The sequence below is a fragment of the Zeugodacus cucurbitae genome, chromosome 4 (assembly GCF_028554725.1).
Source record: "Zeugodacus cucurbitae isolate PBARC_wt_2022May chromosome 4, idZeuCucr1.2, whole genome shotgun sequence".
NCBI lineage: Eukaryota > Metazoa > Arthropoda > Insecta > Diptera > Tephritidae > Zeugodacus > Zeugodacus cucurbitae.
In genome coordinates, this window is record NC_071669.1 from 26,557,705 (window position 1) to 26,585,305 (window position 27,601).

The 27,601-nt window shown below is 34.2% G+C and overlaps 2 protein-coding genes and 1 non-coding gene across 9 annotated transcripts; all 3 read right to left on the bottom strand.

The window, feature by feature from the left end:
• Positions 1–1,702: 1,702 nt before the first annotated feature.
• LOC105217060 (glutactin) lies at positions 1,703–4,319 on the bottom strand. The gene is made up of 6 exons (XM_011191873.3): positions 3,853–4,319; positions 3,625–3,780; positions 3,194–3,511; positions 2,752–3,127; positions 2,495–2,691; positions 1,703–2,436 (listed from the first exon to the last, which is right to left on the bottom strand). Exons 1-6 carry the CDS (start codon positions 4,183–4,185, stop codon positions 1,822–1,824), a joined length of 1,995 nt encoding a protein of 664 aa, XP_011190175.1. The 5' UTR covers positions 4,186–4,319; the 3' UTR covers positions 1,703–1,821.
• Positions 4,320–5,915: 1,596 nt separating this feature from the next.
• Trnar-ucg (transfer RNA arginine (anticodon UCG)) lies at positions 5,916–5,988 on the bottom strand. The gene has a single exon. It is a non-coding gene; the product is annotated as a tRNA-Arg (tRNA).
• A 937-nt stretch (positions 5,989–6,925) lies between these two features.
• On the bottom strand, positions 6,926–15,911 carry Hspa4l_2 (heat shock 70 kDa protein 4). 7 transcript variants are annotated; one of them, XM_011191841.3, is made up of 9 exons: positions 15,693–15,849; positions 14,842–15,099; positions 13,204–13,504; positions 12,477–13,130; positions 11,833–12,396; positions 10,180–10,275; positions 9,320–9,520; positions 8,026–8,679; positions 6,926–7,183 (listed from the first exon to the last, which is right to left on the bottom strand). In XM_011191841.3, exons 2-8 carry the CDS (start codon positions 14,946–14,948, stop codon positions 8,074–8,076), a joined length of 2,529 nt encoding a protein of 842 aa, XP_011190143.1. In that variant the 5' UTR covers positions 14,949–15,099; positions 15,693–15,849; the 3' UTR covers positions 6,926–7,183; positions 8,026–8,073. The 7 variants fall into 7 exon arrangements, with proteins under 7 accessions (XP_011190143.1, XP_011190140.1, XP_011190138.1 ...); XM_011191838.3 differs by lacking the exon at positions 6,926–7,183 and having other exon boundaries at positions 7,955–8,679; positions 15,761–15,911; XM_011191836.3 differs by lacking the exon at positions 6,926–7,183 and having other exon boundaries at positions 7,955–8,679.
• Between the last annotated feature and the right edge of the window lie 11,690 nt (positions 15,912–27,601).

Below are 27,601 nucleotides of genomic sequence, written 5' to 3' on the forward strand. Positions count from 1 at the left end.
AAAATAACAATATATTTCTTGACATTCAGTATTCCGGTGATTGGGACAAGTTTTCTACAGTTGCAGCAAAACATTACTAAAACATGAAGCAAAGTCAATTACTCCACGATTCCGGCTGTATGGCTTATCGGAAACAAAACAAAATTAGCGGCATTTTAATTTGTAAGGAAAAAATGCGAATTTTACGTTTTTTCTTTTTTTTTTTGCTATAAAAAATTGAAATTTTAGGAAATTTTTATTGATAAAAGAGCGTTTCATGCGTTTACATGTGCTGAGTGCACTCAGATATTCGGTCAAGGAGATACGATGGAGGAAAGTTTGTAAAATGCGCTCAAAGGACAGCTTTTTCCTCTAACTGCTGTATCTTTAAACCGACTTCGAAATATTAAAAATCACTTTTTACATGTTAAGAAAGTAATTTAAGATGGGATGACCCCCTCAAGTATAATTTGTATACTCTCGCAACAAAGTTGCTAAAGAGAGTATTATAATTTTGTTCATATAACGGTTGGTGGTAACTGAAAACTTATAAAGAGCTATAACTAAGCCATGAATTAAGCGTGCCCCGCCCCTACTAAGTTTTTTGTACATATCTCGTAAACTACTTTAAACTATATCAACCAATTTTCCAACTTTCTAGAATCGTTACTTTTAGGTACTTCCTTATACAGTCCAAAAATGGAGGAATTTGAATTATAACCACGCACATCTCTCATACAAATGTTATGTTGAAACACTAAATATGCTTTAATTTTGTAAGGAAAATCACCAGAAACCTTAAATTTCATTATAAAGTTGGTACAGAAGATCTGCACTCAAAATGGTATACAAAATTTTAAATGGGCGTTGTTCCGCCCACTTATGGGTCAAAACCCATATCTCCAAAACAACTCGACCAATTCAATCAATGAAATTCGGTTCATAATATCTTCCTAACTTCTCAATGATTTGTTGTGAAAATAGTCCAAATCGGTTTATAACTACGCCTACTTCCCATGTACCAGAACTTTGAGGTCGTTCTGAATAGTTTACTTTACAATACATAAAGTAAGCACTAGTTAAGATATATGAACAGAACTTTGCAAAAATACTGCATTTAAAAAGTTGCATCGCCCTTCTAAAAATCGTCGAAATCGGTCCATAGGTTTTCAAGACCCTTTATATCGAATATGAGACCACAGTGCTTCTAACAATTTTTTTACCGATCATATAGGTAAGTATTTCAGATATTTTGAACAAATTCTGAGGGAGGGAATAAGTTGCTTCTAATAATATGTTTTCGTGCCAAAAATGAGTGAAATCGGGTGATAACTTCCCCTATCTCCCATATACTTAATATTAGGGTCTTCAATCTTTCGATGGACTTTATATCACATATATGCCAAATATGTGAGTCAAATTGTTTGTTATATTAAAAAAATTAAACAAATAAATTGCGTGAGTATAAAATGTTCGGGTACACCCGAATTTAGCCCTTCCTTACTTGCTTTTATCAGCACTATAATTAATGTGACTCAAATTTCACTATAACAACTATTTTTGTGAATAATTCGACGCTGTCACTATCTATACTTGCTTTAATAGTAAAACGCCACCATAAACAAGTAGTCTCTGTCCAATAGGAGGTCGAAAACACCAAAACAACATTAGGTACTTTCGCAATTTATATGAAATCAAATATAATGTCGATACACACAGAAAATTCCATGGATTTTTATTCAACTTTTAACAATAATAAATTAATTAATTAAATAAGTCAAACAAAAAAATAATGTATAAGTAAATATATAAATGATCTTATTATTAACACACCAATCAGATTTAATTGTAATTATTTAATCCTATACGCCCACCATTCTTCGTTAAAAATACAAAATTTAAATTTCTACCATTATCGTCATCATCCTCATTATCGTCGCCTTCATCTTCCTTGTTGCTTTCTGCCGCTTCAGCATCAGTTATTTCGACCAAACTACCGAAGAATTCGTCGTTAACCAAATTGTATCCCTGCCGAGTCTCCTTTACAGCAATGTTATATTCATCGATGTAGTTTTTGCCAACAGTTACAAGACGACCAATTTTCAAGTACGGACCAGTTTCTTCGGTCATTGCCGGCCATGTCGGTGTATGCGGTGCTGTTGGTACGCCATTTGTCGCGAATGACGTCCATAATGCCACCATACGTTTGGCAACCTTAATGTCGCGATTTAGATTTAAGGAATTATGCCTTGGCCAGGGGAAAAGATACAAATTTTCATCGGTTAATGAGACGCCAAGTGCAAAAGGCGCTGAACCATCCACATCTTCACTGACCGAATAACGGTTAAGTTCGCCTTCATAATCGAATGTGTACAGATAGGTACTGTTCGGTAGTTTCTTTGCATTCGCTTTTAAGGCCAATAAAACGGGATTCTTAAACGGTATGGTACTGCACATCTGTAGTTATTAAATGGTTTGTTAATGTTGTATACATCAAGTAAATATCGATACTTACATCGATCAGCCCTGGCACGAGTTTATAAAAGGATCCATTCTTAATATCTTCGGCTGAGAAAACCACACCTTGTGCGAATTTTCTCCAAACACCTGTAGGATCAGGGCCATTAGTCTGCGCTATGATGTGATCAATGTAGCCCATGCCATCAAGTTGATCATCAATTATGGTCTCATTGAAGTTATCAATATAAATATCTACATACAAGAAAACAGAGTTATATCGAATTACTTTCATGAATTAAACTATTACGCCACCTTTAAGCATAAATGTGCCGCCATTTTTAACGCTACCACCGAGTGTAGGATATGCTTTGAAATCTTCAGACGCTAATAGTTCTCCCGGGTGTTTTGGTAGAATTCCCGATGGGCCGCCGACTACAAATTGCACGCCTCCATAATTGCCGACACCCAATTGAGCATTGGCGTCGCCATGTGCACTGAATGCATTCAATAGAGTGGTGGTGTTCATTTTTCGCAAACACTTATTGAGCGCTTCTACTTTCTTGAGATTCTTGCAGCCTGCGTATTTCGCAATGTCTTTAGTTGCTGGCAGTGGATTATCGGTGATGAAAGCGGGTGATAATGCAGTACCGGATTGGTAAATAACACGATGAAATAGACCATCTGGAACCTAAAACATTTTTCTTTAGTTTTAAACACCTTTATATCAATAGCTAGTCTAATGCGTTTGACTTACTGCCGGACTCATAGTTAATACATTGATCAAGGCGGATCCACCGACTTGTCCAAAAAGTGTAACGCGTTTTGGATCACCACCAAAGGCTGAAATGTGCTCTTGAATCCATTTTAGCGCCAAGATAACGTCTTGTACAGCGGCATTTCCGGGTATTTCATCCGTCAGCGTTGACAAAAAACCAAAAGGACCTAAGCGATAGCGCACGGAGACCAACACGACATTTTCTTCTAATAAATATCCAGGAGTGGCCTCTGTACTGCTACCTTCATAAAGAAAGTCGCCGTGAATATAGACCATAACGGGTGCATTGTCAGTGAACTAAAATAAGTGATTGATATCATTTTCATGGTCCAGATGAATCATATTTATACTGTATAATCACTATGCGAGTTAGTATAAAATTAGGTATAATTCGTTAAAATTATACTTACATTTTTCGTATTGATAGTTAAACGCAGACAGTCTTCAAAGTCAATTTTCTCCTTCCTCCAACGCTTGATATTGTGCAATTCCTGGAGTGAAGGACAACCAACATGAGCTACGTGCGCATTCAGTGTGCCCTCCCAAGGTTCGGCAGGCACTGGAGGCTAAAGGAAGCAAAATAGTAAATCAGAATGAAAACAAATCATATGGAGAACCTAAACAGATAGCTTACGAACCTTAAAGCGCAATGCGCCAACTGGTGATTTGGCATAGGGGATGTCCAGAAATTGCAGTATCGATTTCCCCGCCCATACAGTTTTGAATGTACGACCACGAACGCGTCCCAAATTGGGAATATCCTTAGTTATGTAACGAAGCTTTTGAGTATTTTCCGGTCGTTCCCTGATTGTTTGACGCATTGGTTTTTGTACATGGCCGGACTTCTGTCTGTCTTCTTGTTCTTTTCGACGCTTACCTCCGAGCTTTTGTTGCCGCTGCCCCTCAACACACAGTGCCAATAGCACCAATATCACCAATAATGTGTAAAAGATACGTTGAAATTTCGCCATGTTAATGCACGAACACCGTTTGACCAACTGATGAAATTTTCGAAACAATATTAAATTAAAATGGAAAAATGTCGCTTTCTTTCTTTCATCGATTCTGCATTCAGAGCCCCAGTTTTGTCTAAATTCTTCACTTTATATACTACTCGAGCTGTTTTCACCCACAGCAACTGTTAATATAGAAAATATGTAAATATCCAGTTAAACCAATATATTTACTTCAGATTTTGCCAATTCGACTATGTATCATTATTATCTATCATACATATACATACATACATATGTATATGCAAATCAACATTGGAAAGTTGTCTGGCTTGTGCAGCAGCTCGACAATGGTCTTCCAACAGCTCAGCCAAATATTCCTATTGAATGAAAGTGTGATAAATTACATGTGTAACATAATTGATATTCTGAAATCTACCTGCTACTGGTCATTAGACTCATGTGTCCAGATTGAGAATTCATATGGCATTCTGTCTGCACTTGTATGTTTTTGGAAGTCATCGTTGTTAACAATTTAAACTGCAAAAAATGTTTTGATATTTTCTTTACAGTTTAGTAGTATTATATTCAAGGTGCTCGTGTATTTTCATTATTTATTTTTCGGGCTCAAACTTTAAACTGCTGTTATTTTGTCCAATTTTGTCTGAAAAAGTGAGCAATAAGTTGTTTATTAAAATTCGTAGACAGGGTATTAATGCGTTTTTATTGATTTTTACTGCTGGCGGACAACAATGCTGTGAGGTTCAGGCGTATTCTCGAGAACAATACAAGAAGGCATTAAGAGCTCAGCATGCCTACAGTGAAAGCAGTCCGGTTGACACTGCGTTTCAGGCTCTTATGACATGTATAGAATGAACTCATATACACAATGAATATACGGTACATACCTTTCTCGATCGAGATCGACATCGAGTGTGCCTAATCGGTCGAATCGTACTTCAAGCTTGATCTCAAGGGTATCTTTGTGTGATTTTTACTAAGAAGTATAGAAAACCGGCTTGTCCCTCTGCACTTATTGAGGGCTCTGTTTTCATCCTGGTGACGTGTAATGTACCTAGATCTCTTCAGATCTCGACAGGAAATTGACTTGGGAAGATAATGAAAAAGGCATACGTCTTAATCTTATACCCTTTGTTGGGGAACCATTGAGGATGGCTTCGCTTGCGCAGACGGACAGATAAATGCTACGATTAAAAAATACATAGTTTTCTAGATAATGTTACTGTGAAGTTACAATCGATATTTTAAGAAGCTACGTACGATATCTCTGAGTACTGTGGTGGGGGTAGCCAAATACAATTTGAAAAAAATGTGTTTAAAGTCTACTTTAAGTACAAAAAGTCATAGTTAAATTATTAATTCCAGTACTTGTGTAACAATCCGGCTTAATCCTATAACATTTACTTCATAAAATGTATTAATCATTACATCAATGCTCAAATAAAACAGAGCGAGAATATTTAGAAGTTTGATTGAATCTCTAATTTATATGTTATCGGTCCGACACCTTTCCCACAATAATTCAAGAGCGTCAGAAATACAAATTATTAAAAGCAAACAAAGCTGGTTCCAGCACAGTGCACATAATAAGTAATTGAATAAAACATATTTTGTTTTAATTATTAAAAATAATATTAATTATTGAAATAAAAGCACTTGTAGCGTTACTAATAAACAGTGTGAACATACAATAATAAAAGATAAATGAAAAAAAAATTGTACTCCTTCGACCGTGACAGGACTCGAACCTGCAATCTTCGGATCCGAAGTCCGACGCCTTATCCATTAGGCCACACGGTCCACATTAAGTATTTTGCACAAGATTACATATAAGCTCAATGCAAATTAAACTACTTATTTATCGATAACTTTTGTGAAAAAGGCTGCCACATATTACTCATATACCTGAAATGAATAATTCTAAAGAACAAATTTTGCGAAATTTTTTGTTAAAAATACATTAAACGTTCACTATTGGTGAATTATAATTCGAACTGGTTGTATATGAAAATCATACGAGAACTTCTTTTCTATTGTCTGGCAAGAATTATTTGACTAAGACAGGGTCCACAATATGCTTAAAATCTGAGCGTTGCACTGTATATTTATAAATACCTCAAACTGGTTATAGGACTCAATAGAATTGAATTCAAATATCTGTACTAATAAGAGGCCAAAGTATTACACATTAAGTTTTAATTGTGTGTGAATTCGAAGTTCACAGGAAACGGATGTACATTAAACATCCGACGCTAAACTTAATACTGATCTCATCGAAAGAGTTGCTATTCGAAAACGGCGTAGCTGATACGCAAAAAAGTGCAAATTCTGCAGTGAAGTAAAAGTAGTTGCAGAAAAAAAAGGCGAAATTCAATTAATGGAGCTTGTCATTAAAGTAATTTTTATGATTATAAATTAACACAAATTGAATTTTTTTTGTAAAATTTTATAAAGTACCCGAACTCATCATCTTTAAGTTCATAAATGCAAAAATTTCGATATCATGCCCGATACTTACACGCAGATCCTCATACTCAGCATATCGGATCTAGAAAGAGATTTCGACTTAGATAAGTTGAATACATTATTGCAACAGACTGCAAAAACTTTCCTGATATATGAAAGTCCCTCTGACCACTACTTGTAGTGAAAATCAATGCTCGGAGTGATATTTGAATTAGACCTATTGTAATAACTTTCAATCTCTTAGCATATAAATGACAAATGCAACTAACAATTGTTGTTGAGTGTTGTTTATTTCGTTTTAGTTTATTAGATTAAGATTATTCCTTTACAAATTCAATTTAGTCCAAACTGTAAATTCTATTATTTGAAAAATCTGCTAAATTCTAGAAATTAATACCGCAGCGATTAATTCAATTACATGTAAATACATACATAACTTTAATTAATAGTGAATGAGCTCTACAATGCGATAATACGTATGTATGCAAGTTTATAAGGGCCACTTCTTCATAGCCAGTCATTCGTTAGCCTAAAAGTAAAGCAACGGAAATGTCAACGTATGGTGCAATGCATCTTCAATGGCGGTCTATATGGTAACATAAATAAAGAAGTGAATATTCAGAAATTTTAAGTGAATAATATACAATTATATTACATTCTAAAAATGCTAAGAAAATTGCAATTTCTGTAATGCAGTACTGAAACTAATCAAAATAGAATTTATCCGAATCCTCCGTAATGCCACGAATTTACAATTTCGATTCGAGTTCTGTGTAATTTCAATTTTTCTATAAAAATAGATTATCATCAAGAGGTCTCAGTGAAAATTTTGCTTATATAATATTCATTTGAAAAAATGTAATTACATGTATGAATGTGCTCCAATCTCAGTAGACAAAATAATAATAATTATAAATTAGAAAGCATTTTTGTAAATCAATATTTAAGGATTTTTAGCCCAAGCAATGATTTGAAACTGTTTTGCATCCGACATTTAGTGAATTGGTTTTGAAATATATAATATTTAGTCGTTATTTTTATGATTTTTGTTTAGCAATTAGTAAAAATTAAAATCATTATTTTTTATTGTAAATACTGAAATCCTTTCAATCGAATTTGCATGTAAGTAATAACAGAATTCTCATTGCATTTTGTTTGTTTTGTTGTTTCTATCTCAATATTTACGGACTGCTTTCAGAGATTATATTGATACCTGTTATCGCCCCCCAACTGCAATATTACGAAGATATATCTTTTTTCACTTCACTTTTATCTCGATGCCCACCTAAACTCAGATATCATAACAAAAACAGAAAAGCTCGTGCTTGTTCTATATTTTCTGGCTTCTTACGTATAGGCAGGACGACTTACTTTCTATAAACACCCCCCCACCACAAAAGCAACTAGTTCTTGTTTTATTTATTCCACATCCATGGTAGCATCATCCATTGGATTATGTGCTGCTTTATCGTTTTCTTTTTCTGCATTTTCGCCATTTTGCTCTCCCGCTCCCGCGGTATTGGCGTCTTTCGCAGGCGCTGGTTTCGCAGCTGGTTTTGGTTTTGGACGATTAATAACCGAATTGACGCAAGCATTCAGTGTTTGTACTTCATGGCGTATATCGGCAACTTTGACGGGACTGTCATGCATGCGTGGCGTTTGTGTAAACTTTGCCATATTACTATCTAGCCACTTTTGCGCTTTGTCAGCTGCCTCAGAGATATTCAAAAATTCGGCCTCTGTAAGATGATCATACTTAGCGGCACCCTTTTTGAACTCGTTGATTGCACCACGCGCTACTTGAATGCTATGGTTGAGTTCGTCGAAAGCTGCTGGTGCATTCTCGTAATCATTGGCGCGTTCTTTAATAGGATCTGTTTGGGTATGAAGTCCTTTCAATTTATTAACATAAGTATCACGATCACAATCTTCTCCCTCCTCATACAACCAATTTTCGAGATCATTAAGTTGAGAGCAGATGGCTTCACGATCTGCTTCCAAAACATAACGTTCAAGTGGGCCTCCCTGAAACAAATAATCGTTGAAGATTACATAATGTTGCCATTGGGTAAAATATATAAATATTATTTTAGTATAATTGTGAAGTTAAAATGAACGAGTAAGTATTCGATTGTCAAAGTAAGATACAGTAGTGCACAAAAAACCCGCGGTATTGGCATCATACAGTAGTGGACAAAAAAAACGGGACATTTACTTGCGGTGACTTTACTTTACATTGATGTAGCATTCACAAATCAAATTCTATTATACAAATAGCTATTAATTATACTAAGAAAATTATTAATCTCGGCTATAACCGCGTAAGCTGTGATTACGCCAGTCAAGAAGAAGACTTTATTCAGCGATAATAAAACACTTAGTTAGTTTTGAAATAAAATCAAAAATTCACTAATTTCCAGAGTGTCCTCTTTTTTTGTCCGCTACTGTGGCTCTAAGTATGTCAAGCAGGCATACTGTTTATCTCTCAATTGTAATATAATTAGTTAAATATTGTGGCAATCATTTTTTTAACAAAAGTTAAACTTTTTTATTAATGTTTCCATCGGTCACTATGTAAGATATAGCAACAAATTTATTATCAAAATAGTAAAAAATAGCATCAAAATCATAACAATCAAAATAATTAATTAACAAAAGTGCTTACCTGAAGCTTATTACGCATGTCATACACGAATTCCTCAAGAGCATTCCTAGCATCAACGCGTTGGGTCTCCCGAGCGTCGTTAGCAATCATTTTAGCCTCTTGTTGTACCAAGTTCTGCAAATCTGGTGATGAGAAACCATGAGTCTTCACTTCCATCGGAAGCTCAATTAATTTCGTGGCCTTCTTTTTCTTGTCGTTGCCCTAAAAATATCAAAAACATATACGTTTATGGGCCAGCAGATAGTTGAACTTAATTCTACAAATATAAATGAAGAAAGCGAGCCTCATGTAAATGAATGCAAAGGAAGGAAACAGCTCATACAGCAACAGCCTATAGAAATTTTAAAAAGTACGACATTGCATTAGAAACTAGTAAGTAAATCCCTGTAGCTATTTCAGATTGAAGCGCAAGTGATATGCGTGTTATAAATCTAAATTTGATAAAATATGAGTTAATATTATCGAAAAGGGGTACTAATTCAATTCATATTGAACTAATACGTTACCTTTCTTACAGGCACGCAAATCGTCTTTGTATAGAATTACAAATTGCGTCATTTAATGGTTTTTAAAACAAAATTATATCGATAAATGTTTTTCATATGCATATAAAGTGATTATGATTCATCGTATTGGTTTCGAAATGTATATTAATAAGTGGAGCACACAGGGTGTAGGCATGGCTTGTGAGCGGTCTTCTTTCTCAATAGGTACATACATATATATATGTCGTTAAATTCTTATTAAATGTTTACTGATTTTCAATATTGGATCAATGTTAATATATACTTATTTTAGAAGACTCATGAGCTTTTTACATATTTTAATATTTACTTTGGTAATTGCTAGAAAAAACGTACCGAACTAAACCAGCCTTTGACCCGCTGAGCCCACCCTTGTCCTCCAGGTGATGAGGCTGTTGATGTATTATTATCTTCCTCATTTTCATTACATGCCTACGCAATTATACAAAACAACAAACAAATCAATCAAAATTGAATGAGTCAATTGTAATACGGATGTAATAACTTCACCAACTCACTAGACTTGGGCAGTCTCTTTAGGACCTGACAAACATTCTTAAGCGAAAGGTGTAATAAAAAAATAGGCAAATCGCTAAAGGACAGTTGCAATAAACTCATGAATTAGTGCAAGGAGAAAATGAAAATTAATAGCAATGCTGCAAATATACATAAATATATATATCCATATATACATATTTATACGCGAACGCGTGCACTGTTTGATGACAAAAGGTAATTGTACGAACAAAAAACATATGCAAAACAAACAGAGAATGAATACACAAAAATGCATAATCTCATAAATATACACATACTTATAATCTAATATAATCGATATTTTATTTTTCTATTTTAAATGTTTTGTTTACTGCCAAACCTAAATTTACTTTATTAAATTTTAATATTAATATTTTCGAATCAATTTAAAATAAATAAAAAATTAAGTAATACTTTTGTTACAACACAAATAAAAGTGAACTTCGAGCTATGCTTGGCGAAGAATTACTTCACTTTAGTACTCTCAAATTAAAGTATACAAGTAAAAATGTATATACAGCAAATTGCTTCTGTTAACATTACAAATTAAAAACTGAAATATTCAGAAGGTAAATATCATTTCCCTCACTCAATAACTATCACCTAATGGGTATCAGCGGATAAATAGTATAATTTATGTACCAAATCTTTACAATAGACGCAACTATAATAAAGTAGGAGTTACACCCTCATTCTGTGCAGTTGATTAATTAAAAAAGTATTGTTAATTTATTAAAATTTTTATTACGAAATTCAATTTTTTAACCGTGACAATCTCAATAAAATACAAAGCTTCAGTACGCAGAGCTATTCCCCACACATGTGTTGAATAAAATAATGTAAACAGAAACCAGCTGATATTTCTGTTCAAATTATTAATTCTTAAAAAATTAAGTGAAAATTGATTGCTAGCATCGCATAAACTTTTTAAATGACGCCAGCGATCCATATTCACACAATATTCATCTTCGTTTAACAATTTTATTTTCACAAGAAGATGCACAATAAGCTATTTTAGTCGTAATGAGCATTGTCAAGAACATTTGACATCTTAACAATTTATCAAGAAAAAAGCTTTTTATTTAAGACGAAATGCTTGAAAAATTTCCTATCTTGATAAATTAGAAATATGTTGCATTTGTAAAGTGCACAGAATAGGGTGGTAATATAAACATATCTATTTAAATCGATGCACAATGCAAAATAGTTAATTTGTTATGAATGATGGCTTTTCATTGGAATAATCAATTACAACAAAATTACAAGAAAACTATCCATACGGGCAAGGTTGTTTTTATCGTTAAAAGCACAATAAATTACAGTTAGATACAAAAACTCAGGGAGTAACGAAATGTATTCCCTACTATAGAAATCCAAGCGTATAACAAATAAATATATATGAAATTATAAAAAAAATAACAATACTTCTTGATTTACAACACATGAACTTACCTCTTGCTGTACTTCCATCGGTTCACCACCGTTACCAGTTTGCTGCTGTTGTTGATCACCAGCGTTACCCTTTTCTTCACTGCTAGGTGCTGAATTTTGCTCGCCGGCAGCACCAGCATTGGCAGTTTCTTCTTCTTTCTTGTCAACGAGAGAGGCGCTAGAAATCAATACCAGGCCATGGTGATTGATACGGACTTTCACTTTGACTTCCTGATGCTCCCCACGTTCATTTGCTTTAACATCTTTAATAAACCACTTTCCGATAACTGGATCTGGGAAGGGTATAGTTTGTGCATATTGCACAGTCATTGAAAAGGGTTCTTTTCGATTCAGTGTAAGCAAGCGACTGAACGGAGCGGAATGGAAGGCGGGGAATACTTCGATTTCACCGCCTGTTTGAGAACCCTCACCATCCCAGCTCACTTTGACAGCATAATTTTGGATATCAGTTACACCAAATTCGCGTACACGAACTGCTGGTGACATGATTGCACATTGCAATGCTGCACCGCGTGACACCGACTCATCCTGATTCAAAGTGGTACTAGCAGGTTTCCCGAATACCTAAACATTTATTTATATATTAGCAAATCACTTTTAAATATAAAATCAATTGTTATTGTCACTTCGACTATATTTATTACCTGTTCAATAAGTTGCTTTATAGCGGGGATACGTGTAGTACCACCGACAACTTCCACAGAGTGTATGTCATCCAGCGATAATTTGGAATCCTGTAAAAGTTTAACGAACGTCATTTCTACTCGTTTGAATAGATGACCACATAGTTCTTCCATCTGGGCACGCTGCATTGATGAAGAAACATCAACATCATCCATAAAACATTCTATATTGATAGGCAATTTTGTACTGTTGGCAGACATTTGCTTTTTCAATTTCTCAATTTCAGTAAGCAAACGTAGATAAGCACGAGCATTAGTGTTGGCATTCAACTTGTAACGGTCGTAGAATTCTTTGGCAAAATGTTCTGCCAACACGCTATCAAAGTCGCGTCCACCAATCTGATCCCATGCACTTGCAAGCATCTTCAATTTACCTTTAGTAAAGGCGCACACACTGACTTGAAGCGAAGAGTTGCCACAATCAACGAATACTACATTTCGTGGTTTACTTTCATCAGGCAAATCTTGCTTATAAAAACCGTATGAAAGCGCTGTTGCTGTCGTTTCGTTCATAAGGCGCAAAACATTTAAGCCAGCAATCTGAGCAGCGTCTAACAAAGCTTTGCGCTCCGAGTTAGTGAAGTATGCTGGGCAAGTGATTACACAGTCATTAACCTAATGCAAAATAATTAAATTAATTTACAATGTTTAAATTTACACCTTTTTTGAAAAGCAAAGCAACACGAACCTGAGCTTGCAGAGCAGTTGTCGATGTTTCCTTTAATTTAGTGAATAGCATTGCTGTCAGTTGTTCAGGGGAAAAGTACTGTTCCTGATCTAAGTAGTTAACTTTGTAACCAATGCCGCCATCAGGACGCTGCTCCACTTTGGTTGGAATGCTGCTAAGTTCTCGTTGCACGTGTGGATCGTTGAATTTACGTCCCAACAAACGCTTGAAACCACTCACTGTATTTTTCATATTTGTGACCTGTTGGTTTTTAGCCGCCACACCAATAATGCGCTTTCTGCCATCGAAAGCAACAAAAGAACTGAAAAATAAAAATGTTATATTAACCCAAATTTATAAATACATAGAAAAAAGTAGTTATAATTATTTTTATTTTTCATATAATTAAATTTTGACTTCAAAATTTTATACTAAGCAACTATCCTATTCAAAAGAAAAAACTAACTGATCTCACAATTATTTGGAGCATGCATAAAAGTTACAGCACCTTTTTTACGTCATCAAAGAAAAAGCCGGCTCAAGGTGACGCCAGCTCGTTTTCTTTTTCTTGTTTTTCAACATCATGATCTGTATACAAATATGTCCAAAAACTAACAAAAATGACTCAACGTTCAAGTTACTTTGACTAAATTGTGTTTAAAGACACGAATAACCGATGACGTACACTAATACGTAAGGGGTTGCAAAGACCTAATCACGCTACGAACGAACAAATCAGTTCAATTATTCGAGTAACACGTGTGTTGTAAAAATATTGTTTTTATTAATATTTCGGTTTAATTAATCAATCAAAAGTATGTACATTTATCAATTTAAAAATGCTGGTTTTATCACCGAAGTAAGCCGGCGATGCAATCAAACCAACATGCAATTGTTAAAGAATAGTACTTAAACTGGGAACATGTGGGCGTTATTGTGTATAAAGAGATATACAACATACGATTGTCATATGCTAAATCATAAATTTTTCATACATAGTATCAAAAGTATTGTTTTTCATGTCCATCTTATATTAGCGAAAAATTAAATTTGAGCTGACAATTTTACTAAACAAATAATATTTCCTTTTTTAAATTCCTCAAAATATGCATTCTTATTTACATTGAAGAAAATATAAGTAATCGAAATAACCAAAAAATTTAACTACACATGAACCTATTTTAACATTTCCTTTATTCGAAAAATAACAGACGTATATTTAAGACATTTAAGTACCGACATATTTTATATTTTTCTGAAACACGAATTTCAGCTTGTGATTTTGATAAATCTAAGTTAAATAACGATTTATTTAATCGTACGGAAAATCTTTCGCTAACAAAGATTGAATATCTCTACTGATACTTATAACTCAGCTATTTTCTGTGAGATTACCTTAAATACCTTTAACTCCAAGCAATTTGAATTATAAAAGTATTGCAAACTTGCTACTTTCGTTTAAATTGTACGTTATTTTTATTGTTATTTTTCTATGAAACTATGTGTATGAAACTTATGTATTAATTTTATTCTTAGCATACAGAGTAAAGCGATAAGAGTAACAAACATAACCTCAAAACTTAGAATGTACAACATGCATTTTTTTTTTGCAATATCTGATATTCCTTCATTTTATAAGAAAATAATTATTATACTTACGGCGTTGCACGCAAACTATAGTCATTAGCGAGGGTCTCAATACCACCTGCCTTGGCGGCAGCAACATAGCAAGATTCATTGCCAAAATCGATTCCAATCACAGACATTTTTTCAATGCTTTATTTCAGATGTCGCAATTAAATTTTAATAACTCTATTCCAGTGTAAAATAATCAGCACCGTCGTTAAGTGTATTGCGTTATCCTTCCTTTGAAAGATTTACTGCTAGTTTTCCTTTCAGCACAATGAGTCACAAATTCTATAATTTTTGACAATAGAAGAAAAAATCACAATTGTAGCACAGAGAAATTTTCAATTTCTTTAAGTTTTATTGAAACTTAATTATCAATGATCAACAAAATAAATGGAAAAACGATTGAATATTTACGATTTTTTTCTTTCCAGAAGTTTCAAACCAATTTGACAAACCTAATAACTCATTCACCACCACGCGACTGAACACTTTGAACTAAGAGCTCGTCCCAAACCGAACATGTGGATAACGAAACGAAAAAGTTTGCACCGGACTAATGCTTCCCCCACCTTTCAACCACATTTCTTACTATAACACTGTTACTAACCTATTAATTAAATACGTATCTGTATAAAATCTGCTACTCTTTAATGAGTTCTTTTTATGTTATGGACAAGTAATGTTAAATAAATACTTATAACGATATAAATATTGCTAATAATTTTAATGAGCTACAAATTTTCAATATTTGGTATGTATCTTTTTCCTCCTTAACATATATTCTAATCTTTATTGCAGCTTTAATTTCTTGCACAGTTCACATTTTCCAAACAAACTAAATTTATTTTCCTTATTGTTGATATCGTTATTAAAAATACCTTTTTATAAATATGATTTTTCACTTTATTAAAAAGGGTACGTGTTCTCTCACGAAAATTATATTTACCACAATATTTCTTTTCTTCAGCGTGTTTTAATGAGTACTAAATTGTAATTTTCACCTTCTCTTTCGATTGTCATTCGATGATGGAAATTTCCTAAAGGAAATTTTCGTTCTAGAAACTTATAGAAGCACTATAGATGGCGCTGTCTCAGGGTTGCAATTATACCAAGAATTTTGCTCTTAAAATTAAATTTCCTAGCAGACCCTAAAGACCCCTTTCACACAGGCAATTCTGTTGCGGCAATTTTTAGTTTTATAGGAGAGGGGGCGACAAGGAGAGGAGAAACGCGCCGAGTCTGCTGTGTTCGAGCAACACGCTTTGTGTTCTTATTCGTAACAGTTCGCTGCTACGTAACAGTGTAACAGTGTACAATATATTTGAAAATTTGAATTTAATTATTTAATTTTGTATGTAATTCGCAAATACATATAGAAATATGCATAATATAATTAAAATGTGTTAGAAAATTGAGAATAACGATAAAAATTAGTTAATGGAATATATTCTTTGCTTGGAAACGATGCGTACAAGAAGTTGAGAAAATTATATGAAAGAGAATGAGAGAAAGACACGAACAGAGTTGTCGAACAAGAATTGCTCGTGTGAACGCAATGGGCGACAGCAAAAGAAAATCGCCCGAGAATTAGCAACAAGAGTTGCCTGTGTGAAAGTGGACTTATAAGTAATTCAGATAACTATTGTAACGAAAATGGCACCAGAACAAACTAGAATATATATAAATGTATAGCTTACAATCGACTATATATGGGCTGCCGGACTGGCAGCAAGACACAGTTCTAATATGAGAGTTGTCGAGTGAGGACAAGAGTTGTCGAGTAAAGTGTAAACAAGTTACAAGTTAGAGTTGTAAAGTAGAGTTTTGAGTAATAAAGTGTTAAGTTATAAGGAATTATAAATAAAGATTAGTGTGTAGCCATTAAAGTGTGGCTTTTATTTGACAATCCAGTGATCGAACTCAGGGTAAAGTTTCAGCGTTAACAACAAATTTGGGAAATCCGTTACACTATGTATTTTAACCCCTACTTGTTGAAATTACCTTAAAATATAGTAATTAACCAATTTCTTTATTCATTTTTATTCCAAAACTAGCAGACCCGGCCACACGTTTTTGTGGCTAAGGTATACATTAAATTAGTAAATTTTTCAGTGCAGAGAAAAAATAGTCTGTTGGATAATTGAATACGTCATCCTGGTTTGTAGCTGTGTCAACTCTCCTTGAATGTCGCATTAAGATCACCAATATAGGTAATTCAAGCAGTCATTTATGGTTATCATATTGTGGTTTCATGTCAGGAAAAACACGATGAATAAGCTTCTTCTTCGAGTCAATGAAGTGACAGAAATATGTTGGAAATGTTATTAATCCATTGAGGTGTCAACTGGGACCCTACCATTTCCAACTGATTCTACAACCGTAATTTGATATTGTTGCAAAACACTCGTATGCTAGTTGTTTATTTTTTTTTTTAGGTATGCGATTATCCAGGAATAATTGGAAGAGCCTGGCGTAAATCACCTGCCAACAGAATCATGGCTCTACCAAAAATTTTTTGGTTGTCGCGTAAATCCATTGAAATCCTGCGCAGTGCCTCCAGCGACTTCTTGAATATCTGGATAATCTTCGCTATAGCGTTACTTTTGTCGATTTTGCAGACTGGTTTTCATCGATTTGCAATTTAGGAGTAATTTCAAGGCCGAATGTGGCGTTGGTTTGCCTACTAACAGATGCCAAGTTGCCCCTATTCCCATTATAACTGGGCGTTGAAAATGAGTGAAATCGGTTTAGGAATTACCTCAACCCTCATTTACTATATATGCTGATTTTCGTTATTCTATTGGACTTTATTTCAAATTGTGTGTAATAAAATTACATCAATAAATTGCGAGAGTATAAAATGTTCGGTTGCCTTTCCCTACTTGTTACAAATTGTTTTGGGCTATCGACATAGCCTTATACAATTGAACAATGATAAAAATATTTTAACAAAGCAACAATGACAACTTTCAAATTATTATTATTTTTTGTTTTGTTTTTTTTTTTTATAATTTTGTTGTCAATTCAAATAAAATCATCTTCTTGTTCCATAAATATTTCAAAACTAAAATTAACCAGATCGGTTTGGCTCTTCTCGACTTTTTTCAAGACTAACGACACAAATTGTTAGTATGGGTGATTAGAAAATTGTGGATTTAAGACTTTTTCAGGCAATTTTTCTAATTTTTCTCTCCATAAGAACCATCCCGGTACCTCTAAAAACAATCTAAACAAAGAATTTGTGAAATCGGTTCAGCGGTTCTCGAGTTATGCACTTAGCAACACATTTTGTGATTCATTTTTATATTATAGATGATTTAAAAAATAATAATTGAGACAAACCTGTGAAGTGTGTTCAATAAGAGCATCAAAGCAAATATCCCTTAACCCTAGAACCATAATGTACGTTTAGTTTTTAAATAACTTTTTCTAATGTACGTAAAATTTATGTACATTATTGTTAGTGTTTTAGGGTTAAAAACAGATATACATGAAACACGGACAGTTTTCGGATAACATCATTCGGATACTGAAACTCCAACACATTCAAAGAAATTTCAATAACACCACTACATACACACATACGCAACAAAGGGTAAAATACACTGTAATAGAAACGTATGAGAGTGCATCTCTCTCTAACACATTGGTATTTGGTATAAATGAACTATACATCTGTCAGAGATAAAGAGATGTACAACTCTCATATCACTGGAAGTGAGAGCGCAATTGTAAACGTCAAAACCACCTAAACTTTGACAGTTTGTCGAGATGAGGAGGTTTTGACGTTTCGCAATTGGGAAACTGGAAAGGCCAGATTGAAATGTTGCCAAAAAAATAATGCGATGGAGACATTTTTAGCCGCCTTGCAAGATCAGTAATAAGAACTTTAAACAATAAATATCAATGAAAACGCGTAATTTATAAGTGGTTTAAGAATATTTTTGTGAATTGCAGCATCGAGCAACTAATTTTTCATGGAAAATTATAAAAGAAATTGATTTATTTTCAGTTGACATTTAATAATTGACCATATTTATTACTGAAACTTCGAAAACCGGCTATTTTAATATACCATTTTATCGCTAAATGAAATTGAAATAAGTTATTTTATATTAAACATTCAGTATATAATAATTTTTAACCATAATAAATGTTAGGTATTTTTATTTAAATGCCCAAAAATTAGTATTTTGTCTGATCTGGTAATAATGCAAAATGTTATAAAAAACGCAAATTTTGAGGCGCTCTCACACTGGAATAAGTTGGACATCCCTTTATCCCTGCATCTGTATTGTTCACTCTCATGTCTTTTACAGGGTCAGTACTGACAATAAATTTATCATTGCTGAAAATTGTCAGTTATGACTGAAAACCTATCACAATTGAAAACTCCTTTGAAATGATAATATTCCTTTGATTTATATAATATATAACTTTTAATTATAATGTTCATAGTTAAAGAAACATACATAAACATAAGAAATAATACATTTTTTTTTATTACAATTGTACCTAGTATACAATGATTAAATACTAACAAAAATTCAATTCTAATAACTTAATAAATAGTAATTAAAAGCTAAATGTTAGATAAATTCATTTGCTGCTACAGTTGTCTTGCTAAGCCCGAAGGCCTGATACGTTTCAGTCGGTTTTCTCGTTCAGCAGTACGAATGAGTCTGGATGCCTCTTCATTTACATGCTGTATAAGCCTCATTTCGTGAGTCTTTGCAAGTTTGGTTATTTCGCTTACTACTGAATTCACACCGAGATCACGGTGAAGGTCAGCAGATCTAACATACCAAGGAGCATTAACTATGCAGGCAATACAGTTTTGACTTCAGCAACCCCATAGTTGAGCTCCATAGGCCCAAATTGGCTTTAGTACTTGATTATATATAAACAGCTTATTTGCGATTGAAAGCGTGGATCTCCTACCGACCAGATGGTAAAACTTAGCAAATTTTAAATCAAGCTCGCACCTTTGTGATGTGGTATAGGAGTACCATTTATATAAATGGGATGGTATGATGGTTTTTTTATAGTAAGTCTACGTGCATTGATTTGGAATCGTTTAATTTAATGCGCCACTTGGAAGCCCATTTAGTGCTGTTTGCACTCGAAGGGTAGATATTGAGGTAAACTCTACTGCTGCTAGCAGGACTGTGTCATCCGCAAATGTCGCTGTCACATAACTTGAGTCAGTGGGGCATTGACCCCAACACCCTTCCCTGGGGAACACCCGCTTCTATCGGGTGTAAATTTGAGTATGCATTCTCTTGTTTTATGCGAAAGTATCTATCTTTTAGGTAGGAAGCAATTATTTCGCAATATTGTTTCGGTAACATGCATTTCAGTTTCACCAGTATACCCGAATGCCAAACTCTATCAAAAGCCTGAGACACGTCTAAGAAGGCCGCAGAACAAACGTTCTTTTTATCCATAGCATTTTCAACGAAATTAACTATTCGGTGTACCTGGCCAATTGTTGAATGATGATCACGAAAGCCGAATTGATGTACTCTTTGAGCCTCTTTATGAGAACATTCTCGAAGACTTTCGATAGCTGGCAGCAGCGATATTGGCCTGTAAGATGTGACATCATGTAATGGTTTACCCGGCTTAGGTATCATAATAACTTCAGATACTTTCCAAAGCGATGGAACGTATCTTAAGTATAATGCGCTATTTACAATGTTTACAATTTTTTTACACAATTCTTTGGTAGATTTCGTAATATATCTCCGGTTATTAAATCAAATCCATGAGCTTTTTTGAAGGAATAGTTTTTAAACTGTCTAATTTTTGTTCTTAGTTCCGCTGTACATCTATTAAGCTCTGTTTTGAGAGCAGCCGATCTAGTTTGCGAATTTATTCAGTATAGTCTAAAATTTATACCAGTCAGTATGTTTATTAGATAAAGAACACATGCCGGACGAAATTACTGGTTTTTCACATAAAGTTAGTAACACTGGTGAATGATCAGAGCTTAAATCTAAGCTATCTTACACTGGTGAATGATCAGAGCTTAAATCTAAGCTATCTTCAATACGTAAATTGATTTTCGATACTTTGTTGATGACAAAAAAGTCAAGTAGATCCGGTAATTGCATTTTAAAAATTAATGGTTCGTAAAATGTGATTCGGACAACAAACATACATCAATATTTCTGTCGTTTAGAATAACTTCCAAATCATTTTTACTTTTGAAAAGACCATTGGCATTCCATAGCATTATTTTCAAAGATTTACTGTTCATCAATAAATTGTATATGGTAGTCAAGAGCGCTGAGCCGTTCATTTATGGACTTGAATAATTTTTCTTGTTCGTTTAGTTTATCCAAAATTTGGGAACTTTTGAACTGTATTTGAATGACCTTGCTTAGCCATTTGCGCAAATGTAAGTTTAGAAGTTGATGGGAGGGGTCTTACTTCCTTCCTTCCTTTGTCCGCAACGGTGTTTTTCGCCTGAGCATTGACATTCTCCTCTACTGTATTACCATTCTTTTTGTCTTTAATTTTTTGCAGTTCTTTTACAACGACACAACCACGGTAGCTTGCAGGATGAGAATCGCCTCAGTTGCATCATTTCGCTGAATCTTTTCGGGTTTGGTGCATTCAGTTGTAAGGTGTTTGCCTCCACATTTCACACATCTCGATGGCTTACCGCAGAAATTCTTTGTATGTCCAAAAGCTTGACAGTTTTTGCACTAAGGAATTAATTTAGAGGCTTTGATAGGCTCAACCTTGACAACGGTATTAAGAATGCTTTTGATCTGATAAACTTTCTTAATGTCCTCGGTAGCATCGAATACTATTAAAAACATATCTAGCGGTTCTTTAGTCTACCACTTAAGTTTGTTAATTGCATTTAACACATTAAAGTCTTGATCTTTAAGATCGTTCAAGATGGATTGAGTATCACATGAGTGGTGTAAATTTTTTATCATTACCTTTATTGGCCTGTTATGTTTGCTCTCGTGGCTAAACCAAGGTATATATTCGTTTGACAAAATTTTGTTATTGTTCAATAGTCAGTACGATCAACTCAAAAAAATTACTCAAAAGCTTTATTAAAAGTTTGTTTTTTGTTAGAGCGGTAATATTCGAATGTAATTTATTAAAATCTTTAACATCGTTTATTATAATTGGTGGTGGTCGATGTATTTTGGTATCATTAATGGCCGCATTTTCAATATTTTTATTTTCCAAAGGACTATTAATTGTTGGGGAACTATCAGCTTTACGTTTTTTTTTAATAGCGCTTCTTTTTGAGTATCCACTCAGTTTCTTTAGCTAGTTCATCTTCATCATCAACACTTACCTTTGATGGTTTTGGTGCTGTACTAGCAGGCTTGCTTATACTGGCTTTCAGTTCTTCGTTTTCTTTTTTGAGTGCTGTATTATCTTTGTGTAATTGATTACACATCGCTTCTAAGGTTTTAAGCCTTTCATTTACAAGAGAGTTAGCCTTTTGTAACTCTTTAATTGTATTTACTCTAAACGTGCTTAGACTATTTCTCGGCGTCACCTCATGTGGAGGTTCAGCCATTTTTTGTTTTTTTCGATTTCCCTACCGGGTGTTAGCAACCTGTCATTTGGTCGGTAATGCAGTTGGGAAAAAAATTTTTGTTCTGTATTTATTAAACCTGTATGACAGCTTTGATCACAGCTGGTAAATGTAAGAAGAGAACAGCTGATTGTACATATAATCATTTGCTTACGCACCTGTTTAGTACGGCTGTCCCCATCCACAATAACGCTTTGTGGTTTTTTTTTGTCTCCCTTCTCCTCTCCTTTCTCTTTCTACAAAATACAAAATTTGAATTGTTAGGTATTAGAACTAAGTCGAAACACTATTTAGGCTTGGGAAGAAATGAAAACCGTTTACCCAAACTATACGGACTTTCAAAAAAGTATTGTCATCTACTTGGTACCTCAGTACCAGCTGAGCGGCTTTTCTCAAAAGCGGGTGCAACTGCGACCGAAAAACGCAATCGTTTGACAACAAAACGTTTATCGAAATTGCTTTTTCTTCAAACTTGGTTGAACAGACTTCTAAATTTTCTTGACTTCAATGAATATATTTTCCTTTATGCTAAGACAAATGAATTTTTAATACGATATTTTAATTTTATTTCCGTTTTTGTTTTTGTGTATATACGAACACAATTTGAATGTCTGAAATAAGAATATAGTCTCCTATATTTTATTGGTTTTATTTTTACGCAAAGTTGCAAACATTGGAATTAATCGATTAATCGATTTTTTTACATTAATTGCAATTAATTGCAATTATTTTTTTATATCTTGCAATTAATCATTTGATTATTTAATCGATTAAAAAAAATTCTTTGCCATCCCTATTCACGACCCACGAATGGGAATAGGCAACAGAAGAATTGTCAAATGGTAAACGGAAATGTGAAACATAGTGAACCAAATTGAATAATGTACAGATAAAATATCACAATGAACGTAGTTCTTAACATCTTCATTTATAAAATGATCCAATATAATAATGCATATTTATAGTTAAAATTATATGTTTTGTTACAAAAAGTTCGCCATTTTGCCAACTTTTTTGTTGGTTGGAAAAGTGAAAAAAATTCTATATATACGACTTTTTTGTACTATTGTTGTTTAATTCCGCCATTGCGGACTTCTTTTTCAAGTTAATACATTTTTCACTTAGAATTTTAAATAATAATTAAGCACTAGCCTTGACTTCAGCTCTTTGTTTTGGTTTTATTGTTTTCTACCACCGTGCAATTTTGTTTTGCTCGCGTGTTCGGGGTCGTGAAAGTTGTCACTCAACAGGAACTCAAAACCTAAAAAAGCTAACTGTAAACACCTGTCGTAATCTTGTCTTCTATCATTCTTGCTATAGATGCAAACGCTGCTACATCGAACACAAATCGTTTACGCACGAGATGTTAGTATTGTAACGAAAATGGCACCAGAACAAACTAGAATAGACAATCGAAAGCGATAACTTGCCAGATGTATCTAGGCATCGATATTCGTAGTTGCCAGAATGTTCTAGTGACGATAACATGCTAGCAATCGACTATATAAGGGCTGCCGGGCTGGCAGCAAGACACAGTTCTGATAAGAGAGTTGTCGAGTGAGGAGAATTCTAAGGAGAGAGTTGTCGAGCAAAGTGTAAACAAGTTATAAGTTAGAGTTATAAAGTAGAGTATTGAGTAATAAAGTGTTAAGTCATAAGGAATTATAAATAAAGATTAATGTGTAGCCATTAATGTGTGAATTTTATTTGACAATCCAGTGATCGAACTTAGGGTATAGTTTAAGAGTAAACGACAGATTTTTGGAAATCCGTTACAGTATGAAATTCGTCCTGGTTCAGTTATATGTAGGTGGATCGGGCACTAGTTCAGGTTCAATGCCACACAAAATCTTCTAAACTATTATGGGTAATTAAAACATTTGGCATGCACGAAGCGCGAGTGCAACACGCACGTATAGAATTGGAACGACTGATTTTGTAACGGTTTATCATCGTGACGTGTGTCAACTTGGTTTTGCAGAAATTAAAGGGTAAATTTAAGCGAATGTTTGTGATCATATAACTTTAAAAACATTTTTTTATGTTTAATTAGAAGAACTTTTTTAATCAATATTCACCTTGTATTGAGGAATCATAACGTTCTTGTATCGCTTTACAAGGACATGGATTCACCGAAATTAGTTCAATGGAAATACTACAGCAAGAGCATGGATGTTAAGACTAGAACGTTACCCATGCTAGATTTAGAATTCCTGAAACATAAGGTAATTATTACCAACTTTTATACACTTCCAGGTTGCACAGGGTATTTGACATTTGTCACTCTTCTTTCAGCCTTTGTCCGATAGCAAAAATCGCTCAACTATTCAACACGTTATACATATGTATATAGTGTAGTACGATAATACATGTATAAAGTAAATAATAACACCTAAATGGCATGATATTTTCAATAAATATGTAATATAATTAATTATTTTGTTATTAAATTCTCATTTGGAATTTTGGTAGAACTAACCGAAAATTGTGAGTATAATTTCAGGGCTTTTGTGGGTCGCAGTACTGAAAGTGCACATGGAGTTTTGGTTCGCAGTTTTGGGTCTTTCATCCGTAATAGTACCAAGAACATGGATTCAAGAACATGGATTCAAGAGGTATATATAAATTGCTAAATGATGAATGTAATGTGCAAGAAAGGGATGAACGATCACACGTACACAATAGTTTCGGGTACTTTTGTCAATTCGCCCTTAAGAATGGCATAGAAACTTTCTTTGAAACTGCTAGTACCGCTCCATGGCATTTCACCGAAGAATTCACCGGTACCTGTCTTGCAGGGCCATTTTATAAACGCGCAGAGCAAACGAAAAAACAAAAGAACATTGCGGGTGGCGCGCGGGGCGCTTGCTGTTACCGCAACGACAATCATGCCGTGCGGTGTGGCAACGTCGCCGACGCCGACGCAGTATGACCCGCGCGAATAATAGATAAATTTGCCAAAATAGGAAAAACATATTACCTAACGTATGTAGTCTTTTGATAAAAATTCAATTATTTCTTTGACTTACTATGAAATAAGGGGGTCGCCAGAATATTTTAACCTGTAAAGAGGTCGCGAAATCAAAAAGATTGAAAAACACTGGTTTACTGGATAAACGCGTATTTTGTCACTATAAAATAGTCTGAATTTTGTAATCAACGCGTGAACATTATTGAAGTATCGCGAATATAATCAGATAAGAAGAGATCAAGTGTCGCGAAGTAACTACAAAACTCGTAAAACAAAACTGGGATAAATAAGTACAGACTGTTTAACTTTTTCTTTTTCGGTAAGATCTGAGTTTTGTATATTTTATCTTAAGCTTATACATATATGTTATCTATTTTTTCATCTTTTACAGAATCAGTTAAAGAAAAATATTCGTCTTATAGGGATTTTGTAAAAGCGATTAAACTGGCCTTTCGAAAAAGTAAGACAACTTTTTTACCGAAAGACCTATTCAATAAAGTCTGCTTCGTCTCAGAAAAATTCCTAAATATTAAAGTAGCTATTAACTTGATTTTAAATCATTATAACTATGTACATAATGTATGTGAAATAAAACATTAAATTCAATTATTTAAAAAACTGTTTATATTTTTCTCTGCTCATTTTGGATGTAAATAATATTACTATTTTTTGTGGTCCTTCTGGAGGCAAAAATCCTTACTCTTTTTGTGCTCTCCTATTCCAAAATCATTACTCCTTTTGTACTCTTTCTGGAGACAAAAAAGATCACTCACTCTGCTCTCGTTTCGGAGGTCAAAAAGAGCTCAAAAGAATGCTCGGTTTGCGCTCCATTAGGAGCTCAAAAGAAGTGATCCCTCGTAAGGACATGCTATGTTAAAAAGGAGTAATAAATGCATGTGCCTCGGAGCATTGTGGAGTAATCCATTACTCGCAAATGAGCGATCTAAGATTAATCTTTGGATCATCCGATTTTTCATTATAACCACGCCCATCTCTCATATAAAGGTTATGTTGAAAACTACTAAAAATGCTTTAAATCAGTAAGGAAAGAAAACACAATAGAAACAATATATACAGTAAGCACTAGAGAAGACATTTTGAGAAATTCAGAGGAAATATTTTTCTTCTAATAATATGTCTCCGTGCCAAAACTGAGTGGAATCGGGTTATAACTTCACCTAGATCCCATATACCTAAAATTAGGGTTTCCAACATTCAATGGACTTTATATCGTACATATGACGAATATGTAGGTCAAATTGTGTATTATATTAATAAAATTAAATAAATAAATTGCGTGAGTATAAAATGTTCGGTTACACCCTTCCTTACTTGTTTTATTAAAGTGTGTTGAAAAGCTATATTAAAGTGCTTTCACATACATACTTATGTCGTATGTAACATATCAAGTGCAGTTACAGGAATACATACATATATCATCATGGGTTTTAGTGAAAGTGAGTTAGCGAAGTGGCGTGTTTTTTCTGGTGCTCTGCTTATGGCACCAAATACAAGAGGAAATAATTCGAAACTAGTTCCTAAGTTCGCGGAAACACACACAGCGCCCACATCATCACTGCGAAAAGTTGAAATTGGCCGTAATAAAGCCATAGAAGCGGTGAGTGTCAAAACACTTAATTAATATTTATTTAATTGTGCGAAGGTTCGTGGAAAACAGAAATTGGAAAGAGCGCACTGTTTCTTAGCTCTCCCTTTCGATACCTTCCTAGATCCTACGATCCACAATCCACACGAACAGAAATTCCTGGGGATTCATCCTGAGGAATTTCCGAGCACCAGCTGCTCTAGTGTATTGCTGTAGGAATAGCTGAGAAAATGTCAACTAAATCCAAACCAGCGTACACCATTGCTGGTAACAAGGAGGATTGTAGCCCGTTTACAAGGAGCAACAAAACCCCCGATCGCCTGATCGACAGAGTGCCCAGACGCTTAAAGTTTACATCGACTATAAATGATGTGACTCCTTCGAGTGCGCGATGCGTCCCAATAGTAACTACTATCGCCAGCGTAGCCAACATTCCGTCAACCCAAGGCAAAGGGCAACACAATGAAATTTCAATTAGTGCTAGCGAAGGAGAGAGCGCGCTCTCCGCCCTACGCACTCTCATAGACGAGTTAATCTCACTCACTCATGGCCAAAAACAAAGTCACGTAAATCAGCACATGCGAAACATCATAGACAGTAACAGAGGTTAGAGAGTCGGCAACTCACCCGATCGTCC